Genomic DNA, 17,066 nt, shown 5'->3' with positions numbered 1-17,066 from the left:
GTGAAAGGGCACATGCTGATGCTGTGGTCAAATAATTGCACTGTGACGAGAAATAGACTGTTAAGCAATAGGTAGGAGATAATGGGTGTGGAAGTGTTGTGCCGATGCCCACCCACTTCATGAGAGTGCTTGTCTCTTTCGCATTTGCTTTTTGAGAAATTACATACCAATCCTCGTACCGATCCAATAATGAGTTCTGGTTCAAATAATAGAGTAAAGGAAATAGCTGGTGGGCTCATAACTTGTCAGTATCGAATTAAATAATTAATTTTTTTTTTTTTTAATCGCGTAAACTTTTGCAACAACTACTAAATTATTATAATATCTACAAGTGATCCTTAGCGATCTACACATTTATTGTGAGAGAAAATATTTTTACAGCAAGATAAATGTTAGAATTATTGTTAAATAATTAAATTTCATCACCTCCTATTTCTTTCCTTCTGCAGCAGTACCAAAGGGGTAATTTTTAGATAATCCCTGAGCACGGTTCTGGACTCTCGAGTAGGCGTGAGACCCACCCCTATGTAAGAGCGTGGAGTATTGCTTTGCGACTATCTAAGTTTTTCCGGTATCAAAGTCAAGTCTTGCTTTAAATTTTTTATCAACCGCGTGCCCTGGCCCCTGGCTACTATTAAACAGAGTCAACTAATGACGTTTCCTTGTGTAAACAATGATAGGAAGCTTCAGTCAATCAGAGCTCGAAGCAGGACAACAATAATAACAGGGGAGTTTCAGCTTTTCAGGGCTGTTTTTGCTTAGAAAGGTAGTGGTTCAAACATAATAGTTTTAGTTTCACACCAACTTATTACTCTTCTGTATGTCTCCAGGTGAAGAGAACAGATAAGGGAGGGAAAGGAGCTACAATGATTGAGAACTTATAGTGCAGTTTGGGAGGATTAAGCAAAAAATTAGAAGCTAAGTCATATTATTACTTTACTTTCCTTGAGAAAGAGAATGATCAATACAAGCTTCACATTGAAGTTGCTTTGCATACAACTTCCTTCAGAGGTTTCTGCAAATTTTTAAGTTTCAAAGGCTGCAATCATGGAAGAGGATTGATTTTGCTTATTCCTCAATATTGGAATACAACCCTGCTTAATGGTTGAACTAATATAAACATGATATTTTTTGAGGTTACTGATGATTCAAGTATGTATGTTAATATGCACTCAGCAAACCCACAAAAATAAAAGCATGACAGTCTGTAGGAAAAACTACAAAGATATGTTTTCGCCAGTACAGTTTAAATTCCACAAGAGAATCATTTCAGCATGTAAGATAAGTAGACAACCCATCAAACAACACAAAACTGTGCATTCATGTCAAGCTATTATCTAGAAAGTGGCAGCAAATACATCATGAATTAAGAATTAAAGCTAACAAAAGCTACAGGTTGAGAATTAGTATTAGATCTCAAAAAACCAATCACCCACTAACTATACATGATGAAATCATGGCTCCATTCCATATAAACAGAAAATCCCTAAAGGCTAAGAGAAAAGAGAATTTTACAAAGCAGACTACATTTCATTTGACATAATATGAGGCACCACTGGGTTAAAATAATCTGAAGACACAAATTTCACTTCTTCTTTTTCGAAAACATTGGTATCTTTGCAAAAAATCCAGATGTCTTAGATGATTTCTTTTCTTTAGAGAGATCTGTAGTGTCTTTAGAGGCATCAATATCAGATCCAGAGCAACCCCGATCTTCATCATACTCGATATCTCTTAAGAGCCGTAGCAATTCCAAGGCACTCACCCTGCCTTTTTCATTACCATTGATAGATATATCAACAAGAGCAGGAATGACACCCTCCTCCATGACCCACTGACAATACTGAACACGTTGAGAGCATAGCGAAAGGAGAACAGTCACTGCATTTTCTTGATCCTCATGACTGCCAGTCTCAAGTAGTGCAGTAACAGAAGCAATGCATCCACTAGTTTCAGCAATAGAAACCCTAGCCTCTTCTACATCGCACAGATTTTTCAAAATAAATGCACATTTTCCTGCAAGAGTGCTGTCACCAAAGAAAGGAATCAATTTTGGGATGCATTCCAAAGATACAATGCGTGGACAAATGTCACTGCTTGAGGACATATTGGACAGAATCTTGATAATCCGTTCCTGGAAACTGCTATGGGAGTCAAGCATTTTTATGATGGAAGTCAACGCACCAGATGCTAATATTTTAGCTCTACAATACTTGTGGCCAGACAACACTTCCAATATGACTAGGGCCTCTTCTGTGTTGTCTGAATTAAGAAAAGTTTCCAAGAGATTATATGCTTCTTCACGTAAGTATGAGATCCCACTTCTGCATAAAGCAATAAGCCCATGCGTAAGAGAACCATGATATCATAGTCAAAGAGAAATCAAAGACAAGGACTTACAAAAGAAAACAACAATTACATGGCTCAGTGTTCAAATGTTGTGCAATTCCACGATGTGAAAAAAAAGATCTAGCTAGGAATAAGCTAAGGACCTAAATCAACTCAAGGTCTCACTACATCACACTGTGTCAACTGGCTAAAAATTTAACAGCGACCTTCCTACTTAGTCAAAACCTCATAATTCTCAATTTACAAGTCAGATGACATATTGAACAAGCCACACCAATTAAATACATTTTAAAATGATAGGAATCACCTTAATTAATAGCAGCAACAAAGAATAAATTACCTGTTTTTACTGACAAATGCCAATAACAACTGAGATCCAGTTTTTTGTGCTTTTATATCACGCCGGTCACATGCATCCTTCAAAAATTTAACAAGTGGTTCAACAAAATTCTCAGATGACAGAGAATAATAATCTTCTTCACTGTTATTCAGATGTCTTTTGACTTCTTCAACTTCTTCACATTGGGATTCCCATTCAAGTTCAGCAAGGTTAGATAGAAATTTCAAATCTGTCTCATTTATGGTAGCATGAGATTGAAATTTGTGCTCCTCTTTTGTCTGCATAGACATCAAACTTAAGCCATCTAATATCTTAGGGTGTGATGAATCTGAGGTGTAACTTGTGTCTAAAGATCCAAGTGACATATTGCTGAAATCCAACTGAAGCTGTATATCATTCATAGAACTGCCAAAGCTAGCAATAGAATTGGAAGACATTTCCCAAGGTTGAAAGACTTCTGGTTTCATTGTTGGGTCAGGAATAGTGACTCCATACCTTGTACACCACTTTGATATTAAATCCTTCATGCTCGTGTTTGGAGTCAATGACAGATGGGCCAGTTTGATTTTAGTCTTCGGACATGTATCATTACCCTCATCAAACCACTTCTGTATCCACATTCTCTCAAATGTTTGTCCAGATGCAATGACAACTGGATCATACATCAATCTTGAAGATATTGGACATCTAAATTCCTCAGGGGGTATAGCTCTACTTAAGACGTCAAATTGAGCTTCGCGATGCCCATATCCTATATGTGATTCCACTTCAACAGACTGGCTGTGCACAGAACTCTTTCTTCTGTTCTCAGATGCAACTGCTCCTTCATGCTGAACACGGGTATTCCCCGATTGATCTCCCAAAACTAAATTTCCATACTTCTTTAATAGGTACAAAAGATATTTTAAAATCTTCTTTTTTGTTGCCTCACTATCACCAACTTTATCAAGCAGCTTCTTGATAGATCGTTTCTCTATCAAGATAGCCTTTTGGGATGTGATTTGAAGTGTTGAAACTGCATATTGAATAGCTTTAACTTCAGAGGTTTCAAATGAATCTGATGTAGAAGCACCGTGCTGGAGCAATCCTCGCAAAGCCTTACCAGCCTCTTCCTCAGATGAGTCCATAGAAAATGTTGCACTCCTAAGATCATCCATGATTTGAGAGATCTGCAAAAGACATTTCATCATAAGCTGCACCCAATAACTGAGGCTCAGACTTTTTTTATATACTCACATAGATTTTGAATCATGAAAAATCTCATTTTATAGTTGCTCTGCCAGATGTTTTTGAATGTTTCGTATATGTGAAGGGGAAGAAGGGAAAATAATAATTAAAAGCTACACTGAAAGCAGATAAATTGGGAAATGGGGCTACCTATCCTCTTTAAACTGTTCCAATTTGGATACAAGCATCAGATACCAGAATCACTTTCTGGTACCAGTTGCACCATATAAATAGCACTTCCAAAAGACAGTGAAGTGGCTGACTTACTATACCATGATATTATAAACGTGTTAACAAGAATATCATTTATTTTGAAACAAAATATAACTGAGGAACTGCTCTAATAACACCATAATATATATATATATATATATATACACACATATTATTCTCTCAAAAAAAAATATATATATCCATTGCTCATATTATTTTTTTCTATCTTGGTTGGAAGGGGAATTGTAAAGGAAAAAATGAAAAGAAAGAACAAAGAAAAAAAAAATTAAAGTTCAAAAGGGCATGTGACAGACCTCTACAGCCAGCATTACTGGAACCATAGTTTGAATTTGGCCTAAACTTTGCTCCAATAAACTCCTTGATCTTTGAAATCTTGAGACTATTACATCACCCGTTACTGCCTGAAAGTCATTTGCATGCCTTATCAGATATGGATTGAGATTTCAGTATATAAATAGTATCAGAACAACAATAGAGATTATAAACAAAGTGAATGGAGTTATTCATTCCATCAGATTTGACACAACTACTAGATGTTCCATCAGGGGAGCAAGCTGTCTAACACACACACATTTTTTAAAAATAAAAAAGGAAGTATAAAAATAAAATAAATGAAAAGAGGATACAGAGGAGCAAGCTTATTGAAGGACTAATCACAACAACAATCCACAACATGTTCTAGTGCAGGTAAATTTCCAGTCAGAAACAATGCCATAAATGATTAAAAAATGCAAAAACAATTTCACCAAGGATTGCTGATTGTGGGGTTTGAATCAAACCACTTCTGAAACAATCAGTTATCATTAGCAGATTAACCTAATCTACTTACCCTACTCCTTTAGTATTCACATAGAATGAGTTTTTTTTTATCAGAAGCAAGTTTTTCAGTTTTCCATCTCTTCTGGAGTCCACCAGCATAGACCAACTTCCTTCATTCATTTATACTTGTATACAACAATTACAATTATTTACTTTTACCATGAACATGGACCAGTCATAATTTGCTATCCTCCAGATCAAATTGCCAGATCTTGTTTCTATCGTTTTCCTGTTAGTTTGTTTATGATTGTTATCACTTTGATGAAATAAAGCAGAAATTGTACACATTAATCTACTTTCTTTGTCCTTGGTCATTGAAAAGATTACATACCAGGTAAAGTTTACTAGACTCGCTGCAGTACTGAAGAAGTAGCTTGGCTTTCTCAATTGCACGGTTCAACACGCATAGTGATTGTATTCCTGCTGAGCATCGAGGGCGAGCCGCTTCTATTTCTGGAAATATTCTTGATATTCTATCAACCAATTTCAGGAGTTCTGTACACATCAAAAAGTGCACCTGTAATCATGAATAAATACACAGAATGAGATCATTCCCCCTGATATTAAAGAATAGTTGTGTCAAAGAAAAGGAAATAGTCAGACACAAAGTGAGCGTATGTTTAAACTTCATTCTATAAGATTCCAAAGGGAAACTACAGTGCTTGTCATGTCCTTAAGAAAAGACATCCTCTCCAGAAATATATGTCCGTGCTTAATTTGATAAAAACCTAGGACTTTAAAGAAACTGCATTTTAGGCCATAGTTTACCATCTTCATCAAAGAATGGTAAAATCTGGTTTCCAGCTGCTATTTTCACATCAACCAGGATCTCCATAACAACATAAAGGAAACAAAATAATCTTCTTTCATAAGAATTGTAAATTAAGTGTAATTGACACTAATTTACCAACAAACTAACCAAGGCATAAACTACTAAAAGAATAAAGGTAACTGACACAATTATTTAAGACATATACTTAAAACTCATGTAAATATGGGTGAAGTGAATTAAATACAATTAATAGGACTGCACATTCAAACCAGCAAATTCCCACTGAAGAGAAATCAAAGACCAAAGCAGTGGTACCTTAAAGGAACAAGGATCTGGCAGTTTTTCTACTACTTCAGCAACATCAGTCCCCATTCAAAAGGAGATTATCTTGTATCTGGATTCAATAAAAATAAAAAGCATTAATTATATCTGTTCCTTACAAAAATTTATCTATCGTATCTTACATACTCTATCAAATCAAGATACATAAACCTTCCACATGCAAAGCAACAATTTGAGTATATGCAATATACAGCGTTTCCACATACAGGAGAATATATGCATGGTCGACTAGAGTTGTTCATCAAACTCACATATGAGAATATAATAAATGCTCGTCTCTTTTTCTTTGGAAACTATAACTATTGTCAACCAAATGTCAAAAGGATGTTACAAAGCTACCAAAACAGGAAGACTAACTTCTTAAGTTAACACATCATAACCATAGACCAGTTCAACTTGATATATGTTTTAAGAAATTATCACTTCTAGATACCGTGTACAAGTTTCCATATTTCCGAACTATACTATCAATTTCCAAAATTTAAATTTAAGGGTCATAGATTACTTCTTCTTTTTTTTGAAGTGGTCATAGATTACTTTTTCTTTAGGTGGAGCTGAAGATCGATTGGCTAAGTTTGGAGTCTATGAAACATAATAAAGGGTCCCCTTCAGTAACAATCTTCAAAATTGAAACTCAAGCTATCCTTAAAATTTAAAATTATTATAATAAATAAATATTAAAAAAATTCTTAAGTTGAGAAGGAATCTAAATACTAACAACAACAGTAAAAAAGACTTACCTAGTGGATATCAGAACAATGATCAGAAAAGCTCAATCCCTTGTGTACTATGAAGCAATTGAACTACCAGGAGACCCTATACAATCAAAAAGATCGTACCCCGATTCTTAAACCACAGACTTCCCCAAACAGAAACACTTTATAGAGAAGAAATTAAATTCAAAACGCTCCTAATATCTTTCAGTTTCAGACCACTACGACAAAAAGACTCCAACTTTGCCAACAGCCACTACTCAGCCCTTAAACCACTACAATTCCCTCAAATTCATGCACATCCCTAACAAAATTTGAACTTTTCAGAGTATCTTCCACGCGGCTCTCCCATACACAACCAGGAACAGCTCCGTAGGACAACAGTACAACGATACAACAATCCTCTTGCTCATGAAAAACACAAAACAAAAAAAAACCCCCAAAATTCTTTAACAATCGTTGTTCCTTTCGGTATAAGATCACAGCCAGAAAAATCTTTATCACCCACCAACCAAAACCAAAAGGCAAGAGAAACCCAGGACTTGATTATCCAAAAGAACCAATACAGATTTTTAACTTCCAAGCAGAAAACAACCCAAAGAGAGACGCAACAAAAAAGGAAATATCAGTAAGAAAGCAAAGGATGTTAATAAACCAAAGATGCGAAAAAGATTTATAGGAATCTCGTGAAAACAAAAAAGTCTTTGCAATAATAAATCCAAGAGAGTGAAAGAGAAAGAGAGAGAGAAAGAGAGAGAGACCGAGTGAGAAAGCGAACAAGAGCGTGAAAGTTAAATCAAATTGCTTATTTAAAATATATACCACATAATATATAAGAAAGAAACAGAGAATACCAGTCAACCATCTGAATTTGCTGTGAAATTTACCACACAATCTAGTCTTAGTACTCGTCCACGATCAGATGAGAAATGACGGACTCGCTAAGACAGAACAGTCAATAATAAAAGAAAGAGTAAAGCGGAAAAGCTAGCCACTACGTAGAATACGTATATCTAGTTGGCCAACTTGGCCTTTCACAGCTTCAGACAACAGCAAACCAAAACAGTTCGAAAACATCGTGGCACGTCTGTGATGGCTGTGACCGTTTTACACCGTTGATCAAGAATAATCAAAAAGTGCTGTGTGTAGGCCCCACTGCACAATCTAATAATTGTTTTGATGAGACTGAGATAATGGTTGGAATTAATAATTAAAAAAAGTAACTTTTAATCACAACCATCCATTTAAAAAAGTTTAAAAAATTATTAAAAAAAAAGTAAAAATTAAAATGGTGAAATGTAAAAATATATTTATGGTGGGCTTGCGTTGCCTGTGGCAGAGGGCTGCGTTGCCTGTGGCAGAGAGTTTTTAAATAAAAATGCTGACAATTCATACGCAGACTCTATTGAACACTATACGGAAATAAATACAAGATTTTGTACAATTTTGTTTACGAAAGAGCCAAATGGAGCTTTCTTTCATTGGCCAAAAAAAAAAAGAAGTCAAGTCAATAGCAAATGAGTTTTCTTATCTTATAAAAGTCTAAGCCCCCGCAGCAGCATTAGCCTAGCCCAATTTACCTCTTCAACTCCCATAAAAAAAAAATATAATAAAAATAAAATAAAATTAGCTCTTCAACAAAATAATATGACTTTTTCTTTTCTTTTCTTTTTTTGATAGATAGAAGACTTTTTTTTATTTGTGTGGTTTATTTATTTATTTATGAGTGTTGTATTACAATTTTATTAATATCATTGTCAGTTAATTGCATGTCTTCAAGTATGTGATGTATAGGTTTTTTAAAAAAAAATAAAAATAAAAAATAAGAGAAACTCAACCTATAACGTCCTCTCAGATAATAACTTTTTATCATCAAAATAAGACATTAATCAATTTTTGGTGTAGGCAGAGATTGAACTTCAAATCTCTTATTCAACCATTAGAGACTTTATCAATTAAACTAACTGGAACCCACAAAAAAAAATGTAATGTATAGTAGTCTTATACTTTTTTCTTTTTCTTTTTTTGGAGTGAATATTCTTTAATTATACTTTTTTTTTTATATATAGATTTATGTAAGACCTAAATGAAATGATAGTAACTTTGCTTTCATAATAAAATTTGTACTCCCTCAATCCTAATTTATATATCATAGTATGAAGTGATACAATTATTAATTGGGCTGTTTTTGTTAATTGGGTAGGGCTAGTTCCCTTCTCTAGTGTCTCTCTATTGGTTACTCAAGCTATGGAGAGAAATGATTAGGCAAACCCTTCTTAACTTCTTTTGTATTATGCTATTAATAAATAATGTTTTTATTCAACCTATATATATATATTAGTGATCATTTTAAAATATTTTTTATTTTAAATAAGAGGTTACACAATTATTTATAAAATTAACTTTAAAAAATGTAAGAATAATATAGAAATTAAAGAAGTACTAATAATTTCAATTAAAAAAATTGTGTTTGGTGACACTTCCACTTCAAAAATGAAAAAAAAAATCAAATTAATAAAAAAATTCAAAGGTCTTTTTTTATTAACAAAAAAAAGAAACATGTTTTCATTAGAATTTAAATTTAAGTGTCGTAGTTTAAGAACTTATATTTTTTATTATTAAAAGTAATATTTTAAATAATGCTCGCCATATAAAAAGGGAACAATTTGCAGATTTTTAAACAAAATCAATGTAAACATATGTGTCTGGACTCTGGACCGTGGAGGGAGGAGACGCCATTGACTTTGTTTGGTTTCACTTTACTCCCTTGTTAAGAGAACCCGAATAAAGTGGAGAGAATCTGATGTGACTTGTGGGGTCTTCTTGAAAGCCTGCCAATAAAAAAAATGTGCCGGTTCATTTTCAAACCTAAAAATATATCTAAACCCACTAAGTTTTTAAATATATGTAACGCAGACCATGATGTTGGAGGATAAAGATAATGGAAAATATATAATGGAGAAGGACTAATTATTCAAGACATGAAAAAGAAAAAGGGTAGGGGGGAGGGGGACACATCGATAACTTTGTTGGAGAGATATTTATGATAATATTTAGAGAGCTCTTAAGTGAGTTTTTTTTTTTTTTTTTTAATCTTATTTTATTTTTTTGAAAATGACACTATTCATATTTTTTCAAATATTTAACTATTTCTTTTAATGTATATAGTTCACTCATCTCACATATACTGGGTTATTATAGAGAATAAGCCCATAAAGGTAGCCCCAAAATAAAGGCAAAAAATTTCGAACTCAATATTTGAAAGATCTTACGAACCATTTAGTCAAATATAATATCTTCTTTTTTTTAGAAAGATGTTGATATTGATTAAAATTGCATTATGTAAATTTAATTAAAATTCATTTTAGGTCTTTAAGTTTACCTTCATTTTTTTTTTTTTTTTTTTTGAGAAAGAAGTTTACCTTCATTTAATTTAGTCCTTTAAATTTAAAATTTATTTAATTAAAGTATCTTCATTAATTTCGGTCAAACGTTGTCATTAAGTGTCCTTTTTTTTTTCTCTCTCTCTTTTTTGAATTTTTAATTAAAAATCAATTAATTATTAAAAAAATTTTGAAGTGAGCAATATCAAAGTTTTTCTTGGAGTGCTCTACAAAACGCAATCCTAACAAATGAAAATCTTGGTCGTAGAGGAGTACCAATGGAGCCTTGGTGTGTTTTACGCAAATTGCAATCAAAGTCTACAAATAAAACATATTCTTTGGGAGTGCAACATGGTTCAAGCTCAAGCCTAATGGTTTGAGTTGCAGTCCATTGATGGATGGAACCAAAACCTTCAGAAAATTTTTGGCAGTGTCTTGGAGTATATGAAGAAGATGGAAATTCGGTGCATCATGAGGATAAAGCATATCGAAATGGAATGTAAAGAAAATCTTGTATTCTTCTATGACTTTACAGGAGGATTTTATTAGACAAATGGCCACTGAGAGAAATAAAGAGCAATGGAAACATGTATGAGTTGAACGTGGATGAAGCCACTTTTCAACAGATTTATTGGATGTAGGGGCAATCATTCGCAATTCTATGGGCTTACCATTGACCAATGGCGATGTTAAGTGGACAAATATGTTTAATCATTAATTTGATTTTTAATTTAAAAAAAAATCAAAAAATTTACAGGTACAAAATTTTGAAGTAAAATATTTTCAAATGTAAAATATTTTACATGTAAAACATTTTCAATCAAATATTTTCAAGTGTTTGGTATAACAAATAAAATTTTTTAAGCAAACCACCAAAATTGGTGGCTTCAACTACAAGAGTTGCTAGTGCTGGAGGTTCGGTGACTGAATTGCTAGAACCGACAACCAAAATGGTGGCTCCAGCAACAATATTATCGGCGATTGATGTCAAAACAATGCTTCGATTACTGGGCCACTAACATTAGAGGCTGGAACGATGTCTCTAGCTATCGGAACAATGATATCTATTATCAAATCTCTGGTATCGATGCCGAAACGGTGTCTTCGATACCAGTTGCTCAACCCACTAGAGCTGTGATCTAGCTACCAAATGGAGTGAAGGAAGCCACTGTATGTTTTTATAAAATGTTTTGCCAAATTTTTAAAGGTTAAACATTTTACATATTTTTATAAAAGATTTTACAATTAATAGAAAATATTTTACAAGTTTAACCATATTTTACTTGCAAACAAGTACTTGAAAAATGGGAAAATATTTCTGTAAAATATTTTACTTTAAAACCAACAGAGCATTAACAATAACTTAGAGGATGCAATTTACATTTTTGCCTAAAAGTCATTCCCAATTTTGTGGCCTTACCAATGGTGTTAAGGAAAAGGACTCACAAAGGTTTTTTTTTTTTTTTTAATTACAAAATAAAAATTCTACTCTAACCTAATTTAAGTGTATATGTGTATCAAACTCCCTCCTAAAGACTTAAATCCTGGCTTTTGCCTCTCGCACCCACAAGTATTTATACTTGTAGAGTGATCATTGCACATCAGGGGTGGGTGGTGGTAGGACTCACAAAGTTTCAATTTCATTTGAAGTGGAGAATATATTTAAATAATTAATTGAATTTTTTTAATTTAAAAAAGGAAGAAGAATTTAGACACTTAGGATTCGTTTAGATACCGTTTATTTTACTGAAAACTGAAAACACTACAGCAAAATAATTTTAAACATGTAAATAGTGCTGTGAAACCCATTTTTAATGTTTTTTTTTTTTTAATAAAGTACTTGTGAGTCCCGTGAACAATGCATGAGACCCACTGAACAGTGTATAGTATCTCCTGAAATGCGTGCATCAAAAAAAAAAAAAAAAAAGGAAACTCCAAACCGCCAGACGCAAGCGCAATTCAAACGCACCATTAATGGCAACATTTAATGGAAGTTGATTAAAAGGGAAGAAGAATTTAGACACTTAATAGCAACATTTAATAGAAGTTGAAAAAAATACATTAACAAAATAATTTTAAAATTAAAAAAAAAATCAATTAAATGAAAATAAAGTTAAATACTTTAAATAAATTTTGGTGAAACTGCACTTGAAGCACAATAATATGTACTCTCCCCATGCTAATATGAAGAAAGGGGTCCCAGATATTCCGAAGGGATGGATTTTTCCAACCAAACTATCTCTTCCACCAAATTTCTAGCAAACTTGGCCGGTGAACAGTTGCCCGTATCTTCAGTGCATTGAATACAAAAGACAAAACCATATTTAAGGCTGCGTTTGAATCGACTTCAAAGTGATTCCGGAAATGATTTTCCGGAAAATAGGTGTGTTTGGTTGGTCCGGAAAATTCTATTTTCCGAAAATTGAAATTCGTTGACTGAAAAAAAAAGGCTTTGACCACGGAAATGAATTTTCGTTCCTATATTCACTTCAAATGAATTCTGGAAAAAGGAGAGAGCGAGCGCGCGTGAGGAAGGCGAGCTCCAGTCCAGTCTGATGATTGCCGGCGAACCCAGTCGAGCTCCAGTCCGCGCCACCGATTGCTAAGCGTCGATCGCGATCTTGGATCGCGATTGCGGAGATCGCGATCTCGCCGCGTCGATCGCGATCTTGGATCGCGATTGCGGAGATCGCGATCTCGCCGCGTCGATCGCGATCTTGGATCGCGATTGCGGAGATCGCGATCGCGCCGTGGATCGCGATCGTGCCGTGGATCGCGATCTCGCGAAGAAGGCGAGATCGCGATTGACAACGCGATCTCGAATCGCGATCTCGGATCGCGATCGATGGCGCGGTCGTCGGACTGAATTTGTCGTCGTGGATGATTTTTTTCTGGGTTGTGGCTTGTATTTTTCTGAATTTGTGTTTTCCTTCTTCTTTTCCAAACACCAGAAAATATTTTCCGGAAAATTTTTTGAAGTGCAACCAAACACATGGAAACATTTTCCTTTTCCGGAAATTAGCATTTTCGGAAAATATGTATTTTCCGGAAAACGTTTTACAGCAACCAAACACAGCCTACGTCCAGCTCTAACTCTCTATACTTTAAACACGATATATGTCCGGTCCAAGTCGTAAAATATTCGATCCCAGGAGAGTCAAGCTTTGCCACCTTCAATAATTAGCTATTAAAAGTGTTCACCTCAGTTGGTTCAAAAATTCTCATGGTAACCTATTTTTTTATTTTACATATTTATTTTTTAAAATATTACATATCAAATTATTTATTTTATACTATTTCAAAAAAAATATTTATTTTATACTATATTTCATAAAAATATCAAATTTCCTTAATTTTCAATTTTTTTTCTTTCTTCACATACAATAACTACTATTCACTCTCTTCCTTCATTCACATGATACATTAAAAAAAATAAAAAAAACTAAGTGCAAAATAAATAATACTTGTAAATTTACAAATTAAAATTACTATAGTAACTATATATTTTTACACAATTTTACATGACTTAATGCGGGTGAATATTGAGCTCAGTTGGCAAAATGTTTGCACTTTTTCTATTATACAAGCACTAATACTTGTGCTCTAAAGCTAGTTTTAACAGCAAATTCACCTACTCTTCTACCTGCCAAAATATATCATATTTAGATTTATATATGTGTGTGTGACATTTTAGATATTATTTTAATTAAAAAATTTTAACTTATGAATTTTGGCCTAATTATATTTTAATGATTAAAAAAAACTATAATTCATTATATGAAACTTAACTACTCATACTCACACACATATACACAACAATTTTCCTTTAATATAATCATACGTGAGTATTGAGTGCCACAAGTCACTAGCAAGGAGAGCTCAACATTATTTATAGCATATAAATTGATATTGGTGTTGGGTATACACATGTTGGTGAAGTCTCATATTAAATAATGATGAGAAGAATGAGTAGTTAATATAACATAATTGAATACATACTATTAGGTTTAGACCTTTTGGGTTAAAGTGCGTCTCTATATGGTGTGTTTATTTGGAGGTAAAATAAGGTGGATGGAAAATTTTGGAGAGAAAATAGGAAGGAAAACTTTTTTGGAGTGTGTTTGGTTAGATGGGGAGGAAAGAAAATAAATAGTAAGACCCAAGTTTTTTCTCCCCGAACCACCAAAAAGTTTTCTCTCCAAAATGGGGAGAAAATTGAGAGGAAAAAACTCATAAAAATATCCCTCACGTTGGATTTCACCTCCAACGTGTTGGTTTTATTTATTTATTATTATTATAATAATTAACGTGATGGCTTCTTTTTTTTTCTTTGATTTTTTCTTTCTCTGTTATCATGTTGGCTTCTTTTTTTATTTTTATTTTTTGTGTTGGCTTCTTTTCTTTTCTTTTTAGAAAACACTTTTGGGTTAATTTTTTTTTTTAAAGTATAATGTGTTACCTTTTGTTTTATTTAATAGGGACATGATGATAAATTTATACAAATTTTATTTTCAACCAAACAAAAAAGTTTTCCACCCCTCCACTTTTCCACCCTTCTAACCAAATACAAATGAGGGAAACTAAAAACTTTTCTATCCTCTCACTTTTCCATCCTCTCTCTATTTTCTATCCACTCTCTTTTCCATCCTTCCAACCAAACGGACCCTATATGTTATATTAATTATTTAAGGAGGCTCATCGAGATGTTTATCTCCCCAACAAGTGATATTAGAGCTCATGGTGGTGTGAGATAAATGTGGCAAGGTTATCGATGTTCCTTTCATAGTTGGAGCATGAACGAAGTGTGTGTACTTGGAGCCCTTTCGTAAATGAAGCAAATATGGGTCCCTTTCGCAAAGGATGGTATATTGCACCAAACAAGCCCATAAAACCCACACAAATGATCTTGAAAAATGCCCAACAAAGGATATTTTTCAATGGTGCTATACAACGATGACGGTGAGGTGCGAGGTTCCCACGGAAAAAGGCTTGTTGGGTTGACACGTGGGGGCTTATGGATAATGCATTAGTGAAGGAAAAAACCATTAGGTATGGGAGAGTGAGTAGGACTTGTTCATGGCCTACAGAGAGGTTTTGAAGACTATAGAGAGGTCTTGAAGCCCACAAAGAGGCAGAGACTCACGTGTGAATAATAATGAGAAGAATGAGTAGTTAATATAACATAATTGAGCACATACCCATTGAGTTTAGGCATTTTGGGTTAAAATGTGTCTTTATATGTTATATTAATTACTCAAAAACGCTCCTCAAGGTGTTATTTCCCCAACAATTATTTGATCATAAAATTGTAACTCTTTAATATAAGACATGCGTCATCGATATATAATGTTTGAATGAAGAACATGTAACCTAGTGTCAATCATTTACCTCAATAGTTAAATAGTTAAAAGTTGACAAGGATGCCACCATGTTGAAACTTCTAAAAAAGTTGCTTCTCATAAAATATGTTGAAAGAAGAGAATAAAATAATTTAGAAAACTGTAAACAAGAAAGAGAGAAAACATAAGGGTTACATGGTTCGACTTGATGGGTTATGTTCACAAGACAAAACCCTTGGGGCTATATCTTTACAGTATTCTTGATTGCATTGAACCTAGTAGGGTATATATAAAAGCTAGGGTTAGCCCTTCATGGGCTTACAATATATTGGTTTTGTTTATCCATTACCTTAACATAAACCCAATATCTTTCTCAAGCTTGAACATCATAGTCATTATTTTAACAATTACAATTGCATTTACTTCAATTATCTAAATGTATAATGTTTCGTTATCTTCCCAACCTTAGTGGGTGATATATATATATATATATATATATATATATATTGAGAATCAATTGGTGGATATGAAACAATTGAAATTGAAGCAATTGATCTCCTTAGCACTTCAACCAGTTGAAATTGAAGCAATTGCGGCAGCTCGGGCGCTGGAGTTTGGATAGGAAACAGGTATAAGTGAAGCTGTTCTTGAAGGAAATTTCGAGTTGATCATTGAGCCTTTGAAGGTAGGTGGCAATACTATCGCTTCAATGGAGCCACTAATTCAAGATGCCATTGCATTTTCCAGTTTATATTCAAAATTGATACTCTCATTGTAGAAGAGAAGGCAATAAATTAGCACATAGTTTAGCTAGATATTCCATAAATGTCTCCGACTATGTAGTTTGGATGGAGAAAGTTCCCAATTCAATGATCTTTATTGATCAGCATGACTTAGCCAATTTGGCAACCCAATTTTAATAAAATTTCAAGTTCATTCTCAAAAAAAAAAAAAAAAAAAACTGGTGTGTGATGTTTAGTTTCATTATTTCATATAATTTTTGTCTAATTGTGATTCAAATCTTTATTCCTATTTGCATGATTGTGAAATTTAGGGTGTATATGAAAGTTTTTAAGAATTATGTCAAAATTTTTGTATCTCAGTTTTTTTGTTGGAATTTTTTAAGTTTCTCCACAAATTCTATACGATCCTCCCTCCTTTTTTTTTTTTTTTTTTTTTTTTTTTAGAAGAACCCTTCCTATTATTGAACAAAAGTTTTAGTTCCATTTTAGGCAAGTGCAACTTCCTAAATAATGATTACATATTGTTTTATATATTATTATTGAAATCCACCGACTAACATACGTGGTAAAAAAATTGTTTTATATATTTTAAGATGCTTCATTTTTTTCCATAATTTGTATCTCATTATTATTAAAGAAATTTTTTTGCCATGTCTCTTTCTTTCCTTCACATTAAAAATGATATACATATTGTTCTTCTAGAATTTTATATATTGTAGTATTTTTTTAGATAATTTCTATCGTTGTTGAAAGAATTTTAATAAAGCAAAAGTATTGTCCCAAATTTTATTTATTGTTTCACTAA

General features: G+C 33.2%; 1 protein-coding gene across 2 annotated transcripts; it reads right to left on the bottom strand.

The window, feature by feature from the left end:
- Positions 1-1,297: 1,297 nt before the first annotated feature.
- LOC115994365 (U-box domain-containing protein 5-like) lies at positions 1,298-7,767 on the bottom strand. Of its 2 annotated transcripts, XM_031118487.1 has the most exons (7): positions 7,651-7,767; positions 6,824-6,899; positions 6,057-6,135; positions 5,301-5,486; positions 4,444-4,551; positions 2,690-3,858; positions 1,356-2,324 (listed from the first exon to the last, which is right to left on the bottom strand). In XM_031118487.1, exons 3-7 carry the CDS (start codon positions 6,111-6,113, stop codon positions 1,586-1,588), a joined length of 2,259 nt encoding a protein of 752 aa, XP_030974347.1. In that variant the 5' UTR covers positions 6,114-6,135; positions 6,824-6,899; positions 7,651-7,767; the 3' UTR covers positions 1,356-1,585. The 2 variants fall into 2 exon arrangements, with proteins under 2 accessions (XP_030974346.1, XP_030974347.1); XM_031118486.1 differs by lacking the exon at positions 7,651-7,767 and having other exon boundaries at positions 1,298-2,324; positions 6,824-7,611.
- Between the last annotated feature and the right edge of the window lie 9,299 nt (positions 7,768-17,066).

This window comes from Quercus lobata, chromosome 6 (genome assembly GCF_001633185.2).
Source record: "Quercus lobata isolate SW786 chromosome 6, ValleyOak3.0 Primary Assembly, whole genome shotgun sequence".
In the NCBI taxonomy this organism is placed as follows: Eukaryota; Viridiplantae; Streptophyta; class Magnoliopsida; order Fagales; family Fagaceae; genus Quercus; species Quercus lobata.
Note: the sequence above shows the minus strand (reverse complement) of the source record. Positions and strands in the feature narration are given on the sequence as shown.

Excerpts from the sequence above, each read along its gene's own strand:
- LOC115994365 (XM_031118487.1), bottom strand. The coding sequence starts at position 6,113 with ATGGGGACTGATGTTGCTGAAGTAGTAGAAAAACTGCCAGATCCTTGT. Across the intron at positions 5,487-6,056 it reads CAGATCCTTGTTCCTTTAAG|GTGCACTTTTTGATGTGTAC; the intron begins GTACCACTGCTT and ends TCATGATTACAG. Across the intron at positions 3,859-4,443 it reads CAGTAATGCTGGCTGTAGAG|ATCTCTCAAATCATGGATGA; the intron begins GTCTGTCACATG and ends TGTCTTTTGCAG.